General features: G+C 40.3%; 3 protein-coding genes and 1 pseudogene across 3 annotated transcripts in view; all 4 read right to left on the bottom strand.

Moving 5' to 3' along the window:
* Positions 1-2,513: 2,513 nt before the first annotated feature.
* LOC139405242 (zinc finger protein 214-like) lies at positions 2,514-11,545 on the bottom strand. The gene is made up of 2 exons (XM_071147678.1): positions 11,056-11,545; positions 2,514-3,500 (listed from the first exon to the last, which is right to left on the bottom strand). Exons 1-2 carry the CDS (start codon positions 11,543-11,545, stop codon positions 2,734-2,736), a joined length of 1,257 nt encoding a protein of 418 aa, XP_071003779.1. The 3' UTR covers positions 2,514-2,733.
* A 3,449-nt stretch (positions 11,546-14,994) lies between these two features.
* On the bottom strand, positions 14,995-17,135 carry LOC139405241 (zinc finger protein ZFP2-like; annotated as a pseudogene).
* Positions 17,115-22,430, bottom strand: part of LOC139405247 (zinc finger protein 625-like) — a 25,965-nt gene continuing 20,649 nt past the window's right edge. Inside the window, exon 3 of the mRNA XM_071147686.1 lies at positions 17,115-17,183. Within this exon, the coding sequence (XP_071003787.1) occupies positions 17,171-17,183 (13 nt within the window). The 3' untranslated portion in view covers positions 17,115-17,170. The remainder of the gene's footprint in view (positions 17,184-22,430) is intronic.
* Positions 20,130-22,430, bottom strand: part of LOC139405256 (zinc finger protein 79-like) — a 7,883-nt gene continuing 5,582 nt past the window's right edge. Inside the window, exons 2-4 of the mRNA XM_071147701.1 lie at positions 20,932-21,022; positions 20,502-20,819; positions 20,130-20,417 (exon numbers count right to left, since the gene is read on the bottom strand). Of these exons, the coding sequence (XP_071003802.1) occupies positions 20,130-20,417; positions 20,502-20,819; positions 20,932-21,022 (697 nt within the window). The remainder of the gene's footprint in view (positions 20,418-20,501; positions 20,820-20,931; positions 21,023-22,430) is intronic.

Genomic DNA, 22,430 nt, shown 5'->3' with positions numbered 1-22,430 from the left:
TGCCGACGACAACATCCCCTACTTACCAGGCCCAGGCGTGCGGCGTTGGTGGTGAAAACGGACTTCAGGGGGCCAAAGACACTGATGTTCAGTGGCTGCTGCATCACATGGGTGGTGTGTGATGGCAGCAACACCACCTCCACCATGTTCTCCCGGCTGGATGCATCAACATGGGCGGTGTGTGATGGCAGCAACACCACCTCCACCATGTTCTCCCGGCTGGCTGCATCACATGGGTGGTGTGTGATGGCAGCAACACCACCTCAACCATGTTCTCCCGGCTGGGAGAAAGAAGGCCAGCCACTTCATGAAGAGCTCCCTGTCCATATAGCATTGGAGGAGACTCCATAAAGGGTTGTCCTTGGGACCCTCCAGGGAGGAGGCAGTACTGGGGAGGCGGCGGGGGAAGATGATAAATGGGGGGATACTCTCACCCGCTGCACTCACGCAAGCATGCAGGGTGATGTGCTCCCTGGTGGTGTTCTGTTGCTGATAAATATGCTTTCTGCCCTTCTGCACCAGCGCCCGCTCCTTGGACTTGGGCTTGTCCCCAAACCCCGTCTCATCACAGTTAAAGATGAGGTAAGGCTTTTTGTCAAACCCGTACTTATTGAAGATAGGCTCGTAGACATTAAAGAAGCCCTCGATTGCCTCATGAGTTGCCCCATACACCCTGGCCCGTTCCAAGGTGTCTGGGATCCTGCTGGAAAGTTCAGGGTGGCGAGCCCTGAATCTCGACCACCAGTTGTCACTGTTGACGTGGATAACATTTCCATGTAACCCAACATAATGTTATTGCATATGTCATGGAAAGAGCATACATTTTTTGTACTTTACACTCAGTAAATAAGTTGGAGTGAGAGGACAGAGGTGAGTTGGTGTTAGAACGATTGGTAATTTTTATATTTATTTTTTATATTAATATTGTTTATTTAACAGCATTTATTTATTTACTTATCAATACATAATCAATGGTGAGTGTAAGTTAATTACTCGTGAGTTCATCAATAACTTTAGTTCATTCAATCAATGGTTAATTTTGCGCGTCATTACTGTGAGCCATCATGACACTCACAGTTCACTTGTGAGGCTAACGTTGGTGCAGCCCTAAACTCCTCTTCAAATTCGACACAAACCTTCAAACAGGTATATGATGAGACATTACATAAACTCTTTCTTGTTTTATTTACATTTTAAAGTTGATTAGTTCGACATATCGAGTGAAAAAACCTGTTTCCTCACGCAACATATTTCCCCCTTTCACGATCACTTCGTAGCCTTCGCTCCCAACCTGCCATTTAAAAAAAAAGGCCCGGCGAAGCTCCATCACTTACGTAAATCGTGCAAAAACAGGCAGCGTCGAGATCTCCTCTTTGATTTTGTTGTAAAGGGAAGAAGTTCCGCTTTACAGTAGTATTCATATTACAGTTGACCTGGAAGTATTACGTTTTTTTGGCGCTAAAATAAGGTGGAAGATATACTGAATTTATACTGTTTTTCATACTGAGATGGACCAAGATTTGTGTTGCTTTTGCACATATTTCATCATTGGTTTTGATAGAGTCTGTTGATTGGTCGGTGGTTGGGTTAATTTGTTTTGATTGGTCTGTAGTTGGGTTAATTTGTTTTACAATATGTTCAAATCAAGCTTTATTTATACAGCACATTTCAGACATGGATGCAACGCAATGCGCTTCACGGGAAAAAAACAAACAAATAAAAACTACACTAAATATTTACACCACAACAAACATTAGGGATGACAATACAAACTGAAAGACTAATGAGCATTCTGAGGAAAAGACATTGACTAAAATAGTAAGAATAGGATGTAATATCCAACCAAAAATATAAGCTAGTTTTACTACATTATTAGTAAACAAAAAAAATGTCAGTTGGTTACATAAATAATTATGATTACTAAATGTTACACGATTACACCAAAAACAACAACAATAAATCACTGATATCGATTAGGGGGGAAATCAGGTTGTATGTGCTGTTAAAACTAACACAACTATAAAAAAAAAATAAAAAACATGGAAATGGGAGATATCTTTTACCTCACTGGTTAGAGGACAACCTACAGAAGACAATCAGCTACATTTTGGAGTGATGCATTTAAATTTAGGGGTCGCTAAAATGAAGAGAAACGCAACACATTTTTTGTCATCACTCATTTCGATATCATGTTGAAATCAATAGAACAGGAGACAAACGTTTAGGGTTCTACATTGTGACATCATTAAATTAATCCTACTACAATGTTAAAACATTCTACATTATGACATCATTAAATTAATCCTACTACAATGTTAAAACATTCTACATTGTGACATCATTAAATTAAGCCTACTACAATGTTAAAACATTCTACATTGTGACATCATTAAAATACTCCTACTACAATGTTAAAACATTCTACATTGTGACATTATCGTATTGATGTCATGAAACAAGTCCTTCATATATGTATTTTCTCTGAAGTTTAATCAGAGATACTTTACCAGCGTCTCTCTTTCCACATCGATCACAGCTACGAGGTGTCTCTCCTGTGTTTTCTGGTGTGATATCAGGATGTTTGGCCGAGTAAAACTCTTCCCACATTGATTACAGCTACAAGGGTTCTCTCGTGTGTCTGCTGGTGAACAGTCCGATGGCTAGATGTAAGTATTTTCCCACATTGATCACAGCTGTACGATATGCCTCCTGTGTGTGTTCTCTGGTGTATAGTCAGACTGCTAGATGTAACACATCTCTTCCCACATTGATCACAGCTATAAAAGATGTCTCTCCTGTGTGTGTTCTCTGATGTACCTTCAGCAAGCTTGAGTGATTAAAACTCTTCCTACATTGATTACAGCTATAAAGTTTCTCCCCAGTGTGAATTGTCCGGTGTAACTGTAATGTATATAATTTTGAAAAGGTCTTCCCGCAGTCAGAGCAACTAAAAGATTTCTCCCCTGTGTGTGTTGTCTGGTGTGTTTTCAGGCCACTTCGAACATTAAAACTTTTCCCACATTGCTCACAGCTATAAGGTTTCTCTCCTGTGTGTGTTCTCTGGTGTATAGTCAGACGGCTAGATGTAACAAATCTCTTCTCACATTGATCACAGCTATAAGGTTTCTCTCCAGTGTGTGTTCTCTGATGTACCTTCAGGCAGCTTGAGTGAGTAAATCTCTTCCCACATTGATCACAGCTATAAGGTTTTTCTCCTGTATGGATTCTCTCATGTCTTTTTAGGTCTGCTGAAGAGGTGAATTTCTTCCCACAGTCAGAGCAGTGAGCTGTATCGCCTGTGTGAATTCTCTGGTGTACTTTTAGTGAATCTAATCTTGAGTAACTCTTCCCGCAGTCAGAGCAGTGGTGAGATTTCTTCCCTGTGGGTTTCCGTTGGTGTTTCTTGAGATGTTCTGATGTGGAGAGACTCTTCTCTGCCTCGTCAGCTTCATGATGTTGTTGAGGCTCCCCAGAGGATCCACAATAGTCAGGTCTCTCTCCTGCGTGAACAACAAAGTCAGACAGATGGTTAAAGGCCCACAACAGCAGAAATCCACTGTATCTTTAAGCTAAAAGGTGATGCCCAGGATGTTGTACAACAATTTACATCTATAATGAATATTTAAACGCTTTGATAAACTTAATTGACAATTATCTTAATATGACAGTCAGTGATCAACAAAAGTCATATTTTGTGTTATTTTTTTCACTTTAGTAGTAAATCGGAAAAAAACCCTCTAGGCTAGAATATAGTCCCCTTTCTGTGCCAAAATGGCCGCACGAGGGCGATGCACACTCAACTTGATTGCAGAAACTCCTCCCTGCTAATACAGAACCCGCTAGTTATGGATATAGTATATCTGCATGGAGCTAAAATGGTGAGCGAAGATTTTAGTTTTTCCACAATGTATTCTGTATATTACCACACATTTTCTGAGCAATATTGGGAGTGCTACTCAAGGAAAGTCACATTAAACTCTGTCGCTATTCACTAATTCACCCTCATGGGGGGGGAAACTCAGGGGAGTCCTCATAGGCTGACAGCAAAAATATCCTCCATTTCCAGGTTGCTTATGAGTGCATTTCACACTAATTTACCTTGGATTATAATTGTAAGGCTCGTTTGAATCTCCTGCTTAATATAATGTCTGTGTCATCGTCGCAAATCAGCTGCTTTCTACTTAAAAAACACTTCAACTTCAATCAGTAAAATGCTCTTTGGTTAGCTTTGCTAGCAGCATGTCAATGAGCATTAGCATGAAAGCTAACAACTGCTGCATTCAAAATAGGTATTTTGCAACTATCAAAACCAAATATCTTAGCGGCTCAAGAAATCATCAACTCCAAAAAGTAATAACCTGGTAAATCTAGACTGTTGAATGGTCCCAGATGGTGAACAGTTTATTTAGTAATAACCTGGTAAATCTAGACTGTTGAATGGTCCCAGATGGTGAACAGTTTATTTAGTAATAACCTGGTAAATCTAGACTGTTGAATGGTCCCAGATGGTGAACAGTTTATTTAGAAGTAATAACCTGGTAAATCTAGACTGTTGAATGGTCCCAGATGGTGAACAGTTTATTTAGTAATAACCTGGTAAATCTAGACTGTTGAATGGTCCCAGATGGTGAACAGTTTATTTAGTAATAACCTGGTAAATCTAGACTGCTGAATGGTCCCAGATGGTGAACAGTTTATTTAGAAGTAATAACCTGGTAAATCTAGACTGTTGAATGGTCCCAGATGGTGAACAGTTTATTTAGTAATAACCTGGTAAATCTAGACTGTTGAATGGTCCCAGATGGTGAACAGTTTATTTAGTAATAACCTGGTAAATCTAGACTGTTGAATGGTCCCAGATGGTGAACAGTTTATTTAGTAATAACCTGGTAAATCTAGGCTGTTGAATGGTCCCAGATGGTGAACAGTTTATTTAGAAGTAATAACCTGGTAAATCTAGACTGTTGAATGGTCCCAGATGGTGAACAGTTTATTTAGTAATAACCTGGTAAATCTAGACTGTTGAATGGTCCCAGATGGTGAACAGTTTATTTAGAAGTAATAACCTGGTAAATCTAGACTGTTGAATGGTCCCAGATGGTGAACAGTTTATTTAGAAGTAATAACCTGGTAAATCTAGACTGTTGAATGGTCCCAGATGGTGAACAGTTTATTTAGTAATAACCTGGTAAATCTAAACTGTTGAATGGTCCCAGATGGTGAACAGTTTATTTAGTAATAACCTGGTAAATCTAGACTGTTGAATGGTCCCAGATGGTGAACAGTTTATTTAGTAATAACCTGGTAAATCTAGACTGTTGAATGGTCCCAGAACCTGAACAGTTTATTTAGTAATAACCTGGTAAATCTAGACTGCTGAATGGTCCCAGATGGTGAACAGTTTATTTAGAAGTAATAACCTGGTAAATCTAGACTGTTGAATGGTCCCAGATGGTGAACAGTTTATTTAGTAATAACCTGGTAAATCTAGACTGTTGAATGGTCCCAGATGGTGAACAGTTTATTTAGTAATAACCTGGTAAATCTAGGCTGTTGAATGGTCCCAGATGGTGAACAGTTTATTTAGTAATAACCTGGTAAATCTAGACTGTTGAATGGTCCCAGATGGTGAACAGTTTATTTAGTAATAACCTGGTAAATCTAGACTGTTGAATGGTCCCAGATGGTGAACAGTTTATTTAGTAATAACCTGGTAAATCTAGACTGTTGAATGGTCCCAGATGGTGAACAGTTTATTTAGTAATAACCTGGTAAATCTAGACTGTTGAATGGTCCCAGATGGTGAACAGTTTATTTAGTAATAACCTGGTAAATCTAGACTGTTGAATGGTCCCAGATGGTGAACAGCAGTTTATTTAGAAGTAATAACACTGAGTGTCACAAACATTATGAACACATTCTCTTTCCATGACAGACTGACCAGATGAATCCAGGTTAAAGACATGATCATTATCGATGTCACTTGTTAAATCCAGTCCAAATCAGTGTAGATAAGGGGGGAGGAGACAAGTTAAAACCCCTTAGAGTTGTCGTCTACACACCCACTTAAATGTAATTAGTATAACACAACATTCCCCATAAGAATCTGTCTGTCTAAGCTACAGATATCTGTATCTGGGCCGTGTCTCAATCCCACTGCATCCGCCGGAAATCAGCCTTCCTCATCAGCGGTGAAAGGTGTCAGAACTACAGATATCAGCCTTCCTCAGAGCTACAGATATCAGCCTTCCTCAGAGCTACATATATCAGCCTTCCTCAGAGCTACAGATATCAGCCTTCCTCATCAGCGGTGAAAGGTGTCAGAGATACAGATATCAGCCTTCCTCAGAGCTACAGATATCAGCCTTCCTCAGAGCTACAGATATCAGCCTTCCTCAGAGCTACAGATATCAGCCTTCCTCATCAGCGGCCTTCCTCATCAGCGGTGAAAGGTGTCAGAGATACAGATATCAGCCTTCCTCAGAGCTACAGATATCAGCCTTCCTCAGAGCTACAGATATCAGCCTTCCTCAGAGCTACAGATATCAGCCTTCCTCATCAGCGGCCTTCCTCATCAGCGGTGAAAGGTGTCAGAGATACAGATATCAGCCTTCCTCAGAGCTACAGATATCAGCCTTCCTCAGAGCTACAGATATCAGCCTTCCTCAGAGCTACAGATATCAGCCTTCCTCATCAGCGGCCTTCCTCATCAGCGGTGAAAGGTGTCAGAGATACAGATATCAGCCTTCCTCATCAGCGGTGAAAGGTGTCAGAGATACAGATATCAGCCTTCCTCATCAGCGGCCTTCCTCATCAGCGGTGAAAGGTGACAGAGCTACAGATATCAGCCTTCCTCATCAGCGGTGAAAGGTGACAGAGCTACAGATATCAGCCTTCCTCATCAGCGGCCTTCCTCATCAGCGGTGAAAGGTGTCAGAGATACAGATATCAGCCTTCCTCATCAGCGGTGAAAGGTGTCAGAGATACAGATATCAGCCTTCCTCATCAGCGGCCTTCCTCATCAGCGGTGAAAGGTGTCAGAGATACAGATATCAGCCTTCCTCATCAGCGGCCTTCCTCATCAGCGGTGAAAGGTGTCAGAGATACAGATATCAGCCTTCCTCAGAGCTACAGATATCAGCCTTCCTCATCAGCGGTGAAAGGTGTCAGAGATACAGATATCAGCCTTCCTCAGAGCTACAGATATCAGCCTTCCTCAGAGCTACAGATATCAGCCTTCCTCAGAGCTACAGATATCAGCCTTCCTCATCAGCGGCCTTCCTCATCAGCGGTGAAAGGTGTCAGAGATACAGATATCAGCCTTCCTCAGAGCTACAGATATCAGCCTTCCTCAGAGCTACAGATATCAGCCTTCCTCAGAGCTACAGATATCAGCCTTCCTCATCAGCGGCCTTCCTCATCAGCGGTGAAAGGTGTCAGAGATACAGATATCAGCCTTCCTCAGAGCTACAGATATCAGCCTTCCTCAGAGCTACAGATATCAGCCTTCCTCAGAGCTACAGATATCAGCCTTCCTCATCAGCGGCCTTCCTCATCAGCGGTGAAAGGTGTCAGAGATACAGATATCAGCCTTCCTCATCAGCGGTGAAAGGTGTCAGAGATACAGATATCAGCCTTCCTCATCAGCGGCCTTCCTCATCAGCGGTGAAAGGTGACAGAGCTACAGATATCAGCCTTCCTCATCAGCGGTGAAAGGTGACAGAGCTACAGATATCAGCCTTCCTCATCAGCGGCCTTCCTCATCAGCGGTGAAAGGTGTCAGAGATACAGATATCAGCCTTCCTCATCAGCGGTGAAAGGTGTCAGAGATACAGATATCAGCCTTCCTCATCAGCGGCCTTCCTCATCAGCGGTGAAAGGTGTCAGAGATACAGATATCAGCCTTCCTCATCAGCGGCCTTCCTCATCAGCGGTGAAAGGTGTCAGAGATACAGATATCAGCCTTCCTCATCAGCGGCCTTCCTCATCAGCGGTGAAAGGTGTCAGAGCTACAGATATCAGCCTTCCTCATCAGCGGTGAAAGGTGTCAGAGGTACAGATATCAGCCTTCCTCATCAGCGGTGAAAGGTGTCAGAGGTACAGATATCAGCCTTCCTCATCAGCGGTGAAAGGTGTCAGAGCTACAGATATCAGCCTTCCTCATCAGCGGTGAAAGGTGTCAGAGGTACAGATATCAGCCTTCCTCATCAGCGGTGAAAGGTGTCAGAGGTACAGATATCAGCCTTCCTCATCAGCGGTGAAAGGTGTCAGAGATACAGATATCAGCCTTCCTCATCAGCGGTGAAAGGTGTCAGAGATATAGATATCAGCCTTCCTCATCAGCGGTGAAAGGTGTCAGAGCTACAGATATCAGCCTTCCTCATCAGCGGTGAAAGGTGTCAGAGATACAGATATCAGCCTTCCTTATCAGCGGTGAAAGGTGTCAGAGATACAGATATCAGCCTTCCTCATCAGCGGTGAAAGGTGTCAGAGCTACAGATATCAGCCTAAAAGGAGGAGGAGTCTCTGGTGACTACAACACTAATATGATCCCTCTGTGGAAAGGAGGAGGAGTCTCTGGTGACTACAACACTAATATGACCCCTCTGTGGAAAGGAGGAGGAGTCTCTGGTGACTACAACACTAATATGATCCCTCTGTGGAAAGGAGGAGGAGTCTCTGGTGACTACAACACTAATATGACCCCTCTGTGGAAAGGAGGAGGAGTCTGGTGACTACAACACTAATATGACCCCTCTGTGGAAAGGATGAGGAGTCTGGTGACTACAACACTAATATGATCCCTCTGTGGAAAGAAGGAGGAGTCTCTGGTGACTACAACACTAATATGACCCCTCTGTGGAAAGGAGGAGGAGTCTGGTGACTACAACACTAAAAGGAGGGGGAGTCTCTGGTGACTACAACACTAAAAGGAGGAGGAGTCTCTGGTGACTACAACACTAAAAGGAGGAGGAGTCTCTGGTGACTACAACACTAAAAGGAGGAGGAGTCTGGTGACTACAACACTAAAAGGAGGAGGAGTCTCTGGTGACTACAACACTAAAAGGAGGAGGAGTCTCTGGTGACTACAACACTAATATGATCCCTCTGTGGAAAGGAGGAGGAGTCTGTCGTGACTACAACACTAATATGACCCCTCTGTTGAAAGGAGGAGGAGTCTCTCATCAACACCTACATTGTTTTGCTCTAGGAGGCCCAGAAGACCAGACAAGACTGGTACCAGTTTGGTACCAGTCTAATACATTAATGGAAGTCTACAGTATTTAGAAGTTGTTTGGTGCCTAAAAAACAGGTTTAATATGTAAAATAAAATAGTTTCGTTTTCAGTTTTTTGGTTATTCATTGTTAAGCCTACAACATGTTTAAACTTTCAGTCTGGTAGACATTAGTGAGATGTTACAGCACACTGGTTGGTTCGTGTGTGGAACTGGGAAGAGGGGTGTGTCTGTGGCAATCCACTGACGTTTGGCGTGCAGCACGTTGGCAGTGCTTGCTGGGACTTGTAGTGCAGCGCATCGCGGGCCGTATGGAAGCTGAACCAAACTGAATTGACAACCCAAATAACTGTGTAGGTTGGATAGAAATGTGTCACGGGTCGGATTGGGCCTGTGGGCCTTGTGTTTGACACGCGCTCTAGATAGTCTGTTTCCCCAGTCATCTGTAATAATAATTCACAGACAGTGATGATGTCATCTGTGATAATAATTCACAGGCAGTGATGATGTCATCTGTGATAATAATTCAGACAGTGATGATGTCATCTGTGATAATAATTCAGACAGTGATGATGTCATCTGCGATAATAATTCACAGGCAGTGATGATGTCATCTGTGATAATAATTCACAGGCAGTGAAGATGTCATCTGTGATAATAATTCACAGTCAGTGATGATGTCATCTGTGATGATAATTCACAGGCAGTGATGATGTCATCTGTGATAATACACAGACAGTGATAATATCATCTGTGATAATACACAGACAGTGATGATGTCATCTGTGATAATACACAGGCAGTGATGATGTCATCTGTGATAATACACAGGCAGTGATGATGTCATCTGTGATAATACACAGACAGTGATGATGTCATCTGTGATAATACACAGACAGTGATAATATCATCTGTGATAATACACAGACAGTGATGATGTCATCTGTGATAATACACAGGCAGTGATGATGTCATCTGTGATAATAATGTTTCAACTGTATTTCCCCCATCAGAAACCAAAACATAGGCTCGTATAACTCCATTGTTGGTAAATTAACACTGTGTAGCCTCAATCTGGTTAAAACTATCATTTTGACCTTATGGACGGCCAGTCCTTATATTCATAGTGTAGTCAACTCAGGGGGAGGCCTTGAGCAGGATTCCAATCTGAGTCCAGCAACTGTCAAGCCAACACCTTATAACTGTTATGCCAAGATGTCTGAACTTCTTGATGAGGTCACTAGGTTTTGGGTTAAGGTTGCTACAATAGCTTTCTCTATGAATTTGAGAGTGGTTAAATTTCTCCATCCCTAAGCCGTTTACCAAACCAAGTCTCTGAGCAGCCATTTTGTTGCTTTTTAAAACCTAGGTTGTCCCTTTAAAAAAAGCCACACTTCAATCAACTAATCTGCAGTTCAAACAATAACAAAGCTGTCATTCCACCACTATTTTGGTAATAAGATGAAGGATGGGGCTGGAGAAATGTAACTACTCTCAAATTCATAGACAGACCTATGGATGCAAGGACTGACCATCCATGATATCAACATGATAGTTTTAACCATGTTGAGGCTATACAGTGTTGGTTTACATTGTTTCTTAACATTGGAGTAAAAAAAGCTTATTTGGGGTTCTGATGGGGTACAACAGTTGAACTAAGCTCACGAGGCATGTGATATATTCTTCAAGAATCAATGGCTATAAATAAATAATTTAAAAGTAACAATATGGATGTAGCAACGGCAGATTTCCCCTTTAACACCAAACATCAGTTCAACAACTGCAGAGTTTGCGCCTCTGATTTTAAGACAGTACTTACTAGTGGTAATCACGGCCCGGTTTCTCAAAAGATTCTCACGGCTAACTTCATCATCAATACTGGATGCCTTAAGATGGCTTTGGGGAACCGGGCCCAGATATCCAGTTTCCTCCTCTTCCTCCTTGTTCGATGTGACAGTCATCTCCTCCTCCTCCAATTTCACTCCAAAAACGGCACCTTCCTCTTCTTTTACTGTAACATCGTCTTCTTCTTTCACTCTGAACGCGTCTTCCTCCTCTTCTTTTACAGTAACACCCTCTTCTTCTTTTACAGTAACATCCTCTTCTTTCACTGAAACGTCTTTCTCGTCTTCCTTCACTGTAACAGCCTCATCATCTACTCGTTTTTGTATTTTAACAACCTTCTCTTCCTTCTCCTCTTTAACGAGAGCTTCTTCCTCCGTCCAGCAGACCTCCTCTTCTGTAGCTGGAGGGGAAGCTTCTTCCTCCGTCCAGTCTTTAGCAAGACGAGAGTAGTTTAGTGAACTCATGGTCGAGGATGTTAGCTAGGCTAATGCTAACTTAGCCAGCCCGCTAGTTGACTAATAACAACGTAAAAATTTAAAATGAATGGGATAACGGACTAGACGACAGAAGTAGGTTTAAAACACAGTGGCTATATGAAAGCGTCTAAAGAGCTTTATTGGTTCGTCTAATTTGTCTAGCGAGCTACCGAGGTGTCTGACTAACTGTTGCTGCTGTTGAAAGAAGCGTTCCGTCCACTAGATTATACGTCACACCAGCAGCATCGCCGTAAAGTCTCAGACCGCCATCTGCTGACTGGAGGGGGTAACGCAGTTGAGATAAACGTATATTTTATTTTCAGACAACAAGTTAACGGTTAGGAAGCATTCGTTTTTACCCACCAATGTAACAACAGTGTGGGTAAAATGCAATATTTCGCAACGTCATATTGATTTACTCTGTACTACCAAGTTTGTATGCTTCATGTTGGTTTGCAATTATAATATTGAGAAAGTTCCAGTGAAACTCTCTGCTTTATATCGGCAGCTTTTCTTGTTACGGACCTTAATTTATAAGCATAATTTTTCTCCACACAGATATTACATATAGAATCGGGACATATTGTATAAAAATACTTCTTTGTTTTTAGAATATTACTTACGATTAACCCTGTTGACTCATCAGTAGGAAAGATTTGTTTTTAGAATATTACCTACGATTAACCCTGTTGACTCATCAGTAGGAAAGATTTGTTTTTAGAATATTACCTACGATTAACCCTGTTGACTCATCAGTAGGAAAGATTTGTTTTTAGAATATTACCTACGATTAACCCTGTTGACTCATCAGTAGGAAAGATTTGTTTTTAGAATATTACCTACGATTAACCCTGTTGACTCATCGGTAGGAAAGATTTGTTTTTAGAATATTACTTACGATTAACCCTGTTGACTCATCAGTAGGAAAGATTTGTTTTTAGAATATTACCTACGATTAACCCTGTTGACTCATCAGTAGGAAAGATTTGTTTTTAGAATATTACCTACGATTAACCCTGTTGACTCATCAGTAGGAAAGATTTGTTTTTAGAATATTACCTACGATTAACCCTGTTGACTCATCGGTAGGAAAGATTTGTTTTTAGAATATTACTTACGATTAACCCTGTTGACTCATCAGTAGGAAAGATTTGTTTTTAGAATATTACCTACGATTAACCCTGTTGACTCATCAGTAGGAAAGATTTGTTTTTAGAATATTACCTACGATTAACCCTGTTGACTCATCAGTAGGAAAGATTTGTTTTTAGAATATTACCTACGATTAACCCTGTTGACTCATCGGTAGGAAAGATTTGTTTTTATGTCAGTCCATTCAACAACAGTAGAGCTATATGAGCCTTCTTTCAACAGGATGTTGTGTCTATACCTTGTCATGCCTTATTAGAATGGGTTTCATTGATCACATCTGTTGGGAAAAAGTTTGGATGTTGCTACACACATAACTACTTATTAACAAAATTAAGGAAGTTTCTTTTAAAATTATTCATAAATATTATCCTGCCAACCACTATATGAAGAAGTTTAAGGAAAACATCAACTCAAATTGTACCTTTTGTAATGAAACTGTGTTGTATCTTTTTTGGCATTGTATTCATGTAAGGAATCTGTGGTAAGACATCAGTAGGTTTATAATTGAACACATTTATGAAGATGTTACACTATTATGGAGAGATGTACTGCTTGAATTCTTTACTTACGATATAAATAAGTAAAAACTATTTTATTTTGGCCAGATTTCATTAAAAAAAAAGCTGTTAGAATGATAACTGTGTGTATGCCCCTTAATCCTTCTGTAATGTGATATGATAGCTCTATCCCCGCCCCCAGCCCAGCCCCGCCCCTATCCCCGCCCCCAGCCCAAATACCCTTTGTATATTCTTTATTCAAGCTGGCTAATGTCCGCCACACCCCAGGCTCTTCACAGACTGTGTGGCCAAATCTTTTTTATAACTAACCCAATGATAGGCTCTGTTCTATCGTTTCCAATGGAAGCAAATTAATCATAGTGGGCAGAACGAGCGAGGAAGTGGGCAGAGCCAAGCAGGAGCAAGAGAGTTCCTATAGGTGCGTTCTAGAATTTATTTGCATATTTTTGTTAGTTAACGCCTACTGTGTGAAATGAGCGTGTGCAACAACTCAATACTCAACTTGCTCTCCTTGTAAACAAACTTTGGCAAATGGTAAAGTCTACAACGTAGTCCACTCTGTTTGTTACAGATTCTAGTTATGGAAAAATTAAACTGTATTGAAATCAAAGGATAAAAAAACTAAAGAATAACAAAAAAAACTGAAACACTAATGAGCATTCTAAGGAAAAGCTTGTTTTATTCCATTCTTTGTAAACAATATAATTTGAACCCCAAAACATTGTCAGTTGGTTGCATAAATAATTAAGATGACTAAATGTTACATGAAATGTAAATATGATGAAATATAAAAACAGAATGTTAACATGTATTGGTAATAATTCACTTAATTAATGGTGAGGAATGGACTTATTAAACATTTATATTTTTTCAGGATGAAAGTTTGAAATATGAATAATATTTATATTATAAATTATATTAATAAAATATGAGTAGGTGATTTGAGTCATACTTCTTCAGTAGTGGAATAAAGACAACTGGAATGTTGTAAAGAAATATTGGAGTGATGTCACTAGATGATGTCAATGGTGCAATTCAACTACTACTCAAAGCTTTGTCTATTTCCTGAAGGTTGTAAGGCTTCAGTTAATAAAGAAGTAGACAAAGTCTCAGATTCTGTAATAGCTCGGTCCTTTCTTCAGAGAGCGCTCTGTCTTCAAAGTGAGAACACAATCTTTTTATAGCTCCCACACACAAATTAACTCACATCAGTAGAAACTCCACCTCTCTTTAGGTGGGCTGTAATTTTTCCAAAGTTCACATACATTGTTTATCACACTTCTGCAACATGTTTCATCATCTTCTGCAAGCCTACCCATTTCTAATAGTTTTCCTCCTCTCTAGGGTGGGGAGGCCTCTTTCCAGTTATTAGTTTCACCGTTATCACAAGTCGACAGTTCAGTTGTCCTTGAATGTCTCAACTATACGCTGCTCATATTGCGAAATAGTAGCACAATGGCCTAGTCTTAAAAAGTCTAGTCACACACATTATTGGATTATGACTCTAACACATTTCATACAATTATATGGTTTCAGGGTGGAATACTTTAGTCATTATCTTAAACATACACATGATTCTATCAAGTGATGTAGGATTGTTCATAAAAATTGTTCGTAGAGTAATTTTTTTATATACTGCATCCATGTGTATAGGCTGCAAGTACATTGAATTAAGTTGTTTTCAAGTCGTTGAAACAAGGACCTGAAAGATACATATTTTCAACTTTCAACCAAAACTGAACGTAGTTTGGACCTCGGGCATAGTCTTCATGTCTTTTCAATGTCATTTTGCTAGGTGGGAGAGCCCAATGTCAAAACAGTTTTAACGTGTCCTAACCAATATGCAGAAACAGTTTGTGATATATTGACAACCTAAACATGAAATGTACTATCGACACAAACACAACAGTAATCATATTAATTTAAAAAAAATGTCAACGAGCACCTCTAAACTGCACCAAAAACACTGTTTTAACAACTGGCAATAAATCACTGATAATGATTAGGGGGGAAAATCAGGTTGCACATGCGGTTGAAACTAACACAACTAAAAAACACATGGGAGATGGGAGATATCTTTTACCTCACTGGTTAGACAACAACCTGTAGGAGACAGTCAGCTACACTTTGGAGTGATGCATTTAAATGTAGGGGTCCCCAAAACGAAGAGAAACGCAACACTTATTTGTCATCATTCATATCGATATGAAATCAATGGCGCGAGAGAGGGGGGAGATGAGGTTGCACGTATGTTTAGAACAGTTTAAAAAACACATGGAATCTGGGAATGAAGTGTACATCACTGGACAATTAGTAGAAAACAGCTCGCTACAGTTTGAAGTGGTGTATTTTGATTTAAGTGGGTTGCCAATGTCAGTGTAACGCTTTATTTGACAATCACTCTTTGTTAATGACATTAAATAGGACTCTTTCAATTCAGAGCCTGGAGTTTTCCCCTGATGAGGCTAATATCCATATCACGCTGAAATCAATAGAAAAGGGGGGCAAACGTTTAGGGTTCTACATTGTGACATCATTAATAAAAATTATCCTACTACAATGTTAAACATTCTACATTGTGACATCATTACTTAAAATACTCCTACTACAATGTTAAACATTCTACATTGTGACATCATTAATTAAAATACTCACACTACAATGTTAAACATTCTACATTGTGACATCATTAATTAATAATATCACATTCTACATTGTGACATTATTTCATTTAAAAAAACGACTTCATGTATGAATTTTCTGATGTTTAATCAGAGATCTTTTATCAGAGTATCTCTTGTCACATTGATCACAGCTATGACACTTCTCTCCTGTGTGTGTTCTCTGGTGTGATTTTAAACATCCTGATGAAACAAAATGCTTTCCACAATCAGAGCAGTGATAAGGTTTCTCTCCTGTGTGTGTTCTCTGGTGTATAGTACAACAGCTAGATGTAACAAAACTCTTCCCACATTGATCACAGCTATAAGGCTTCTCTCCTGTGTGTGTTCTCTGGCGTCTTTTCAGGCTGCCCGATGTAACGAAACTCATGCCACAATGATTACAGCTATAAGGCTTCTCTCCTGTGTGTGTTGTCTGGTGTACTTTTAAATGTCCTGTCGAAACAAAACTCTTTCCGCAGTCAGAGCAGTGGTAAGGTTTCTCTCCTGTGTGTGTTCTTTGGTGTATATTACGACTATTAGATGTAACAAATCTCTTCCCACATTGATCACAGCTATAAGGTTTCTCTCCTGTATGGATTCTCTGATGTACTATCAGGCCACCTGAGTAACTAAAATTCTTCCCACATTGATCACACCTATAAGGTTTATCTCCTGTGTGTGTTCTCTGGTGTAATGTTAAATGTCCTGACAAACCAAAACACTTCCCACAGTCAGCGCAGCTATAAGGTTTCTCTCATGTATGGATTCTCTGATGTATTGTAAGGGTTGCTAAAGATGTGCACCTCTTCCCACAATGAGAGCAGCTATGAGATTTCTCTCCAGTGTGTATTCTCAAGTGTGATATCAGTGTGTTTGAGTGAGCAAAACTCTGCCCACATTGATGACAGCTATAACGCTTCTCTCCTGTGTGTGTTCTCTGATGTGATTGTAAATATCCTGAGACAGCAAAACTCTTTCCACAGTCAGAGCAGTGGTAAGGTTTCTCTCCTGTGTGTTTTCTCTGGTGTATAGTCAGCTGGCTAGATGTAGTAAAACTCTTCCCACATTGATTACAGCTATTCGTTTTCTCTCCAGTGTGAATTCTCTGGTGTACTTTTAGTGAATCTAATCTTGAGTAACTCTTCCCACAGTTAGAGCAGTGGTGAGGTTTCTTCCCTCTGGGTCTCTGCTGGTGTTTGAGCCGTTCTGATGTGGACAGACTCTTCTCTGCCTCGTCAGCTTCATGATGTTGTTGAGGCTCCCCAGAGGATCCACGATAGTCACGTCTCTCTCCTGTGTGAACAACAAAGTCAGACAGATGGTTAAAGACCCACAACAGTAGAAATCTACAGTTTATTTTGGCTAAAAGGTGATGCCCATGATGTTGAACAACTTACAACTGTAATGAATGTTTAAATGCTTTTATAAACTTATTTGAAAATGGTCTTACTAAAACAGTCAAGTGAGCAACAACAGCCATATTCTGTCTTGTTTTTTTATATTAGTAGTATAGTGTATGATTCTACGCTATAAAGAAGTTATTAAAGTTGCTGAAGCCCTAAGCAGTGTGCCAGACGACTCTTGGTCACCAATATAGGCCCCTCCAATATAGGCCCCTCCAACATAAGCCCCTTTCTTGTGATTAGAGAAATTGCAGCATTAAGATCTGCGTTGCTATTCACTAATTCACCAGGGGGGAAATCTCAGGGGAGTTCTCATAGGCTGCCAGCAAAAATAGCCTCCATTTCCAGGTTGCTTATGAGTCCATTTCACACTACTTTTGAATTACAATTGTAAGGTTAATTTGAAAGTCCTGCTTAGTATAATGTTTGTTTCATCGTCGCAAATCAATTGCTTTATACTTAAAAAACAACAACACTTGCTCTTAGGCTGGTAGCAAAAGCTAACCAATGTCAATGAGCGTTAGCATTCAAGCTAACAACCACTATCACAACTTAAAAAGCACTTGCTCTTTGGCTAGCTTTGCTACCAGCCAATGTCAATGAGCGTTATAGCATTCAAGCTAACAACCACTATCACAACTTAAAAAGCACTTGCTCTTTGGCTAGCTTTGCTACCAGCCTATGTCAATGAGCGTTAGCATTCAAGCTAACAACCACTATTCACAACTTAAAAAGCACTTGCTCTTTGGCTAGCTTTGCTACCAGCCTATGTCAATGAGCGTTATAGCATTCAAGCTAACAACCACTATCACAACTTAAAAAGCACTTGCTCTTTGGCTAGCTTTGCTACCAGCCTAAGTCAATGAGCGTTATAGCATTCAAGCTAACAACCGCTACATCCAAAATACATATTTTGCCACTATCACAACTTCAAAAAGGCACTTGCACATCTGAGCTGATCTTTTGTTTCAATGGAGAAAATAATAATAAACTCCCACACTGCTCTTTATTAAGCTTTTACGTATCGGCCTCGGTGGAATAACATGAGAGAAAACAAGAAACATTAGAAAGATACTGAGCAGCTCATAGACAGAAGCTACATGGCAGACCAATCCGAACTCATTTCTCGGCATGTCCAGCCCATCAATTATCTCAGCCAATCGTGGCTAGAGGAGGGAAGGTTCCTGTCTTTTTCCGTTGGCTAAACCAACTAGGCTCGTAGTTTAACAATTGTATTGGTATTTACAGATGGCAAACCAGTTTGTTATTAAGGCACAAGAACGTACACATGTTCCAGAAGGCATTTCTGCCCCCCCTCCCTCTCCTGTGACTCAATGCTGAGCATGACCTCCGTGTTGCCCTGTCAAAACCGGAGTCCGGAATAGACAAGCTTGTTGAAAACTTCAACCTGCGTGTGGTTTGATCAGTTTATTCCAGTTCAGAATAATACAAATAGTTATTGTATTTGAACAGAAACAGTTCCTACTTAGACTCTTTTTTTTTCTCAACAATACTTTCCATGTACGGTCGGCCTGATCATTTTTCATCTGTTACTTAGGGTTGCACTATCAAAAACTGAGCCCGCGTGTGTGTTCTGTTCTACATCTGTGTGACGTGATCAATCAGTTTATTCCAGTTCAGAATGGAAATTATTTATTGTATTTGTACAGCAACAGGTCCAACCTAGACAGATTGGTAAGAGGTTTTTTTAAAAGAATACACATGATTTGGGCTTTTTATGGGTATTTTATTTCATTGTTATATGTTTTTGTTTATATTACATTTGTTTTAGGCATAAGGGCAATGAAATCAACCAATATTTTACACATAGTTGCATATTTTAATAAGCTTGGGTCCCAGGAAAACACAGATTTTTTTTTAAATTTGGGTCCCAGGCTGAAAAAGGTTTAAGAACCCCTGGTGTAAAAAGGGTGGGCACAGTCAGACAGGATGGACTTCCCACTGTCATGACCAACTGGTACAAACACTTCTTTAACCGTACGGCCCTTTGAACACCGGGAAGAGGAGGACGTAGGCTAGTCTGATCTGGAACTGCTATCATTGTCCTTGGTTGTCATGGGGATGATGATTGTGAGGTTGATGGTGGTGAAGAACTTTGCTGATGATGATTTTGGCATGTTTACGTTTCGTCACCATCTAAACAAATAATAGTCGTCTTGGACTGGCCGACCAAGAGGTCAAGAGGTCAAGGCCCTGGACCGAGGTAAGGTTGCCGTCTCCCTGGGAATTCAACACCTAGGTCCATGAACTGATTTGTCACATAAATGCATACATTCTTATATTGCCCTTCATACATCAGCTGATATCTCAAAGTGCTGTACAGAAACCCAGCCTAAAACCCCAAACTGCAAGCAATGCAGGTGTAGAAGCACGGTGGCTAGGCTTTAGCACCCCTTAGACAAAGCGAGTGCAACAACATCGGTGGGTTAGTTACTAGGTTGGTAACTCGTATTTCTGATGAAGTTCTGGATTCACACGTGTTAGGAGATGAGATAGAACTGGGATCGGAACCGGAACCAAAAGCTCCACCCTCTCCAAGTTACAGGCCAGTCTATGGGCCAAATGTCCGAAATTGTAAATATGCGGAAATCATAGCCCTGGAACTAAAATGGGAGCAGTGGAAAGGCTTCACACCTAAATGTTTTATTTCATGTGATTTCAGGTGCTTAACTGGTTATAACTCTTTCCACATTGAGAAAATTAGTAAGGCTTTTCTCCTGTGTGTATCCTCTCATGTTTTTTCTGGTTCCCTAACCCCCTAAAACTCTTGCCACAGTGGGAGCATTGGTAGGGCTTCTCTCCTGTGTGTATTCTCTTATGCTCTTTTAGGCTCACAAACACAGTAAAACTCTTTCCACACTGGGAACATTAGAACAGGCTTTTCTCCTGAGTGTGTCCTCTCATGAGCTTTTAAGTTACCTAACTGGGTAAAACCCTTTCCACACTGGGAACATTGGAAAGGCTTCTCTCCCGTGTGTATTCTCTCATGTTGCTTTAAGGTTCCTAACCACCTAAAACTCCTTCCACAGTGGGAACAGGGGTACGGCTTATCTCCAGAATGTATTCTCTCATGTTTCTTCAGGTTCCCTAAATGGGTAAAATTCTTTCCACACAGGGAGCAGTGGAAAGGCTTTTCTCCGGTGTGTTTCGTCTTATGCTCTTTAAGGTTTCGTGACGTGGTAAAAGCCTTTCCACACTGAGAGCAATGGTGTGGTTTCTCCCCTGTGTGTGTCCTTTCATGTTCCTTCAGGTTCTCTAACTGAGTAAAATTCTTTCCACAATAGGAACACTGGTAAGGCTTCACTCCAGAGTGTATTCTCTCATGCTTTTTCAGATTCCCTAACCGGTTAAAACTCTTTCCACACTGGGAGCAGTGGTGAGGCTTCTTTCCTGTGTGTATTATTGTATGTTCTTTCAGGTTCCCTAACCGGTTAAAACCCTTTCCACACTGGGAGCATTGGAAGGGCATTTCTCCTGTGTGTGTCCTCTCATGCTTTTTTAAATCCTGTGAACATGAAAATATTTTTTCACACTGAAAGCATTGAAAAGGCTTTTCTCCTTTGTGTGTCCTCTCATGCTGTTTTAGGTTCTGTAACTTGGTAAAATGCTTTCCACACTGGGAGCAGTGGTGTCGTCTGGCTGGATTTGGCGTCTCTGGGTCTGGTTCCCCTGAGGGACTCTTCCTGTTGTGAGAGTGTGGTCTTTCTCCTGTCAAAGACAACAGATTATTTAGTTAAATACTAAACAGAGACCTGAATGAAACCTCCACATGATAAAACTGTCTTCCTATGAGGTTTAATCTAGACTAGATCCCCCCCCCCCCCCTCAGAAAATGCCCATAATTTTCAAAAACACTTATGAGGAGGCAGTTGTATGGAACCATCACACCTCATCACTTTAATACATAGGCGATTCCACACCATCGTAAAAGTGAAAAAATAGTTTTGGTATCTCAGATTGGCAATTCTCACATGTAAACTTAATTCATTACAATGAAGGGTACTTTAGAAATAGATATTTATAATAATACGTTTTTATTTATAATCTTATTTTATCTTAATATTTAGTCTTTAAATTAATCTAATCTATACATTTATGAGAATTAAAGGTGTATTTCGGGAATATAGAAATACTCCATATAGAAATACTCCATATTCCATATAGAAATACTCCATATAGAAATACTCCATATAGAAATGCCCCATATAGAAATACTCCATATAGAATATTCCATATAGAAATACTCCATATAGAAATACTCCATATAGAAATACTCCATATTCCATATAGAAATATTCCATATAGAAATACTCCATATAGAAATACTCCATATAGAAATACTCCATATAGAAATACTCCATATAGAAATACTCCATATAGAAATGCCCCATATAGAATATTCCATATAGAAATACTTCATATGGGGCGGCAGGGTAGCCTAGTGGTTAGAGTGTTGGGCTAGTAACCGAAAGGTTGCAAGTTCAAATCCCTGAGCTGACAAGGTACAAATCTGTCGTTCTGCCCCTGAACAGGCAGTTAACCCACTGTTCCTAGGCCGTCATTGAAAATAAGAATTTGTTCTTAACTGACTTGCCTAGTTAAATAAAGGTTAAAAAAAAAAAATAATAAATAAATATAGAAATACTCAATATAGAAATACTCCATATAGAAATACTCCATATTCCATATAGAAATACTCCATATTCCATATAGAAATACTCCATATAGAAAAACCCCATATAGAAATACTCCATATAGAAATACACCATAATATAGAAGTACCCCATATAGAAATACTCCATATTCCATATAGAAATACTCCAGAGATCCAGAACAGTCAGCTGAGAGAATCCCAGGAGCTCAGCCAGAGAGACCGTTACACTACAGTAGCATCCAAGGGAACACACACAGGTCCCAACCAACAGAACAACATCCAGAGATCCAGAACAGTCAGCTGAGAGAATCCCAGGAGCTCAGCCAGAGAGCTAAGCTGAGATATACTACAACACAGGTCCCATCCAACAGAACGACATCCAGAGATCCAGAACAGTCAGCTGAGAGAATCCCAGGAGCTCAGCCAGAGAGCTAAGCTGAGATATACTACAACACAGGTCCC

This window comes from Oncorhynchus clarkii, unplaced genomic scaffold, assembly GCF_045791955.1.
Source record: "Oncorhynchus clarkii lewisi isolate Uvic-CL-2024 unplaced genomic scaffold, UVic_Ocla_1.0 unplaced_contig_6271_pilon_pilon, whole genome shotgun sequence".
In the NCBI taxonomy this organism is placed as follows: domain Eukaryota; kingdom Metazoa; phylum Chordata; class Actinopteri; order Salmoniformes; family Salmonidae; genus Oncorhynchus; species Oncorhynchus clarkii.
This window is presented reverse-complemented; position numbering and strand designations above follow the sequence as displayed.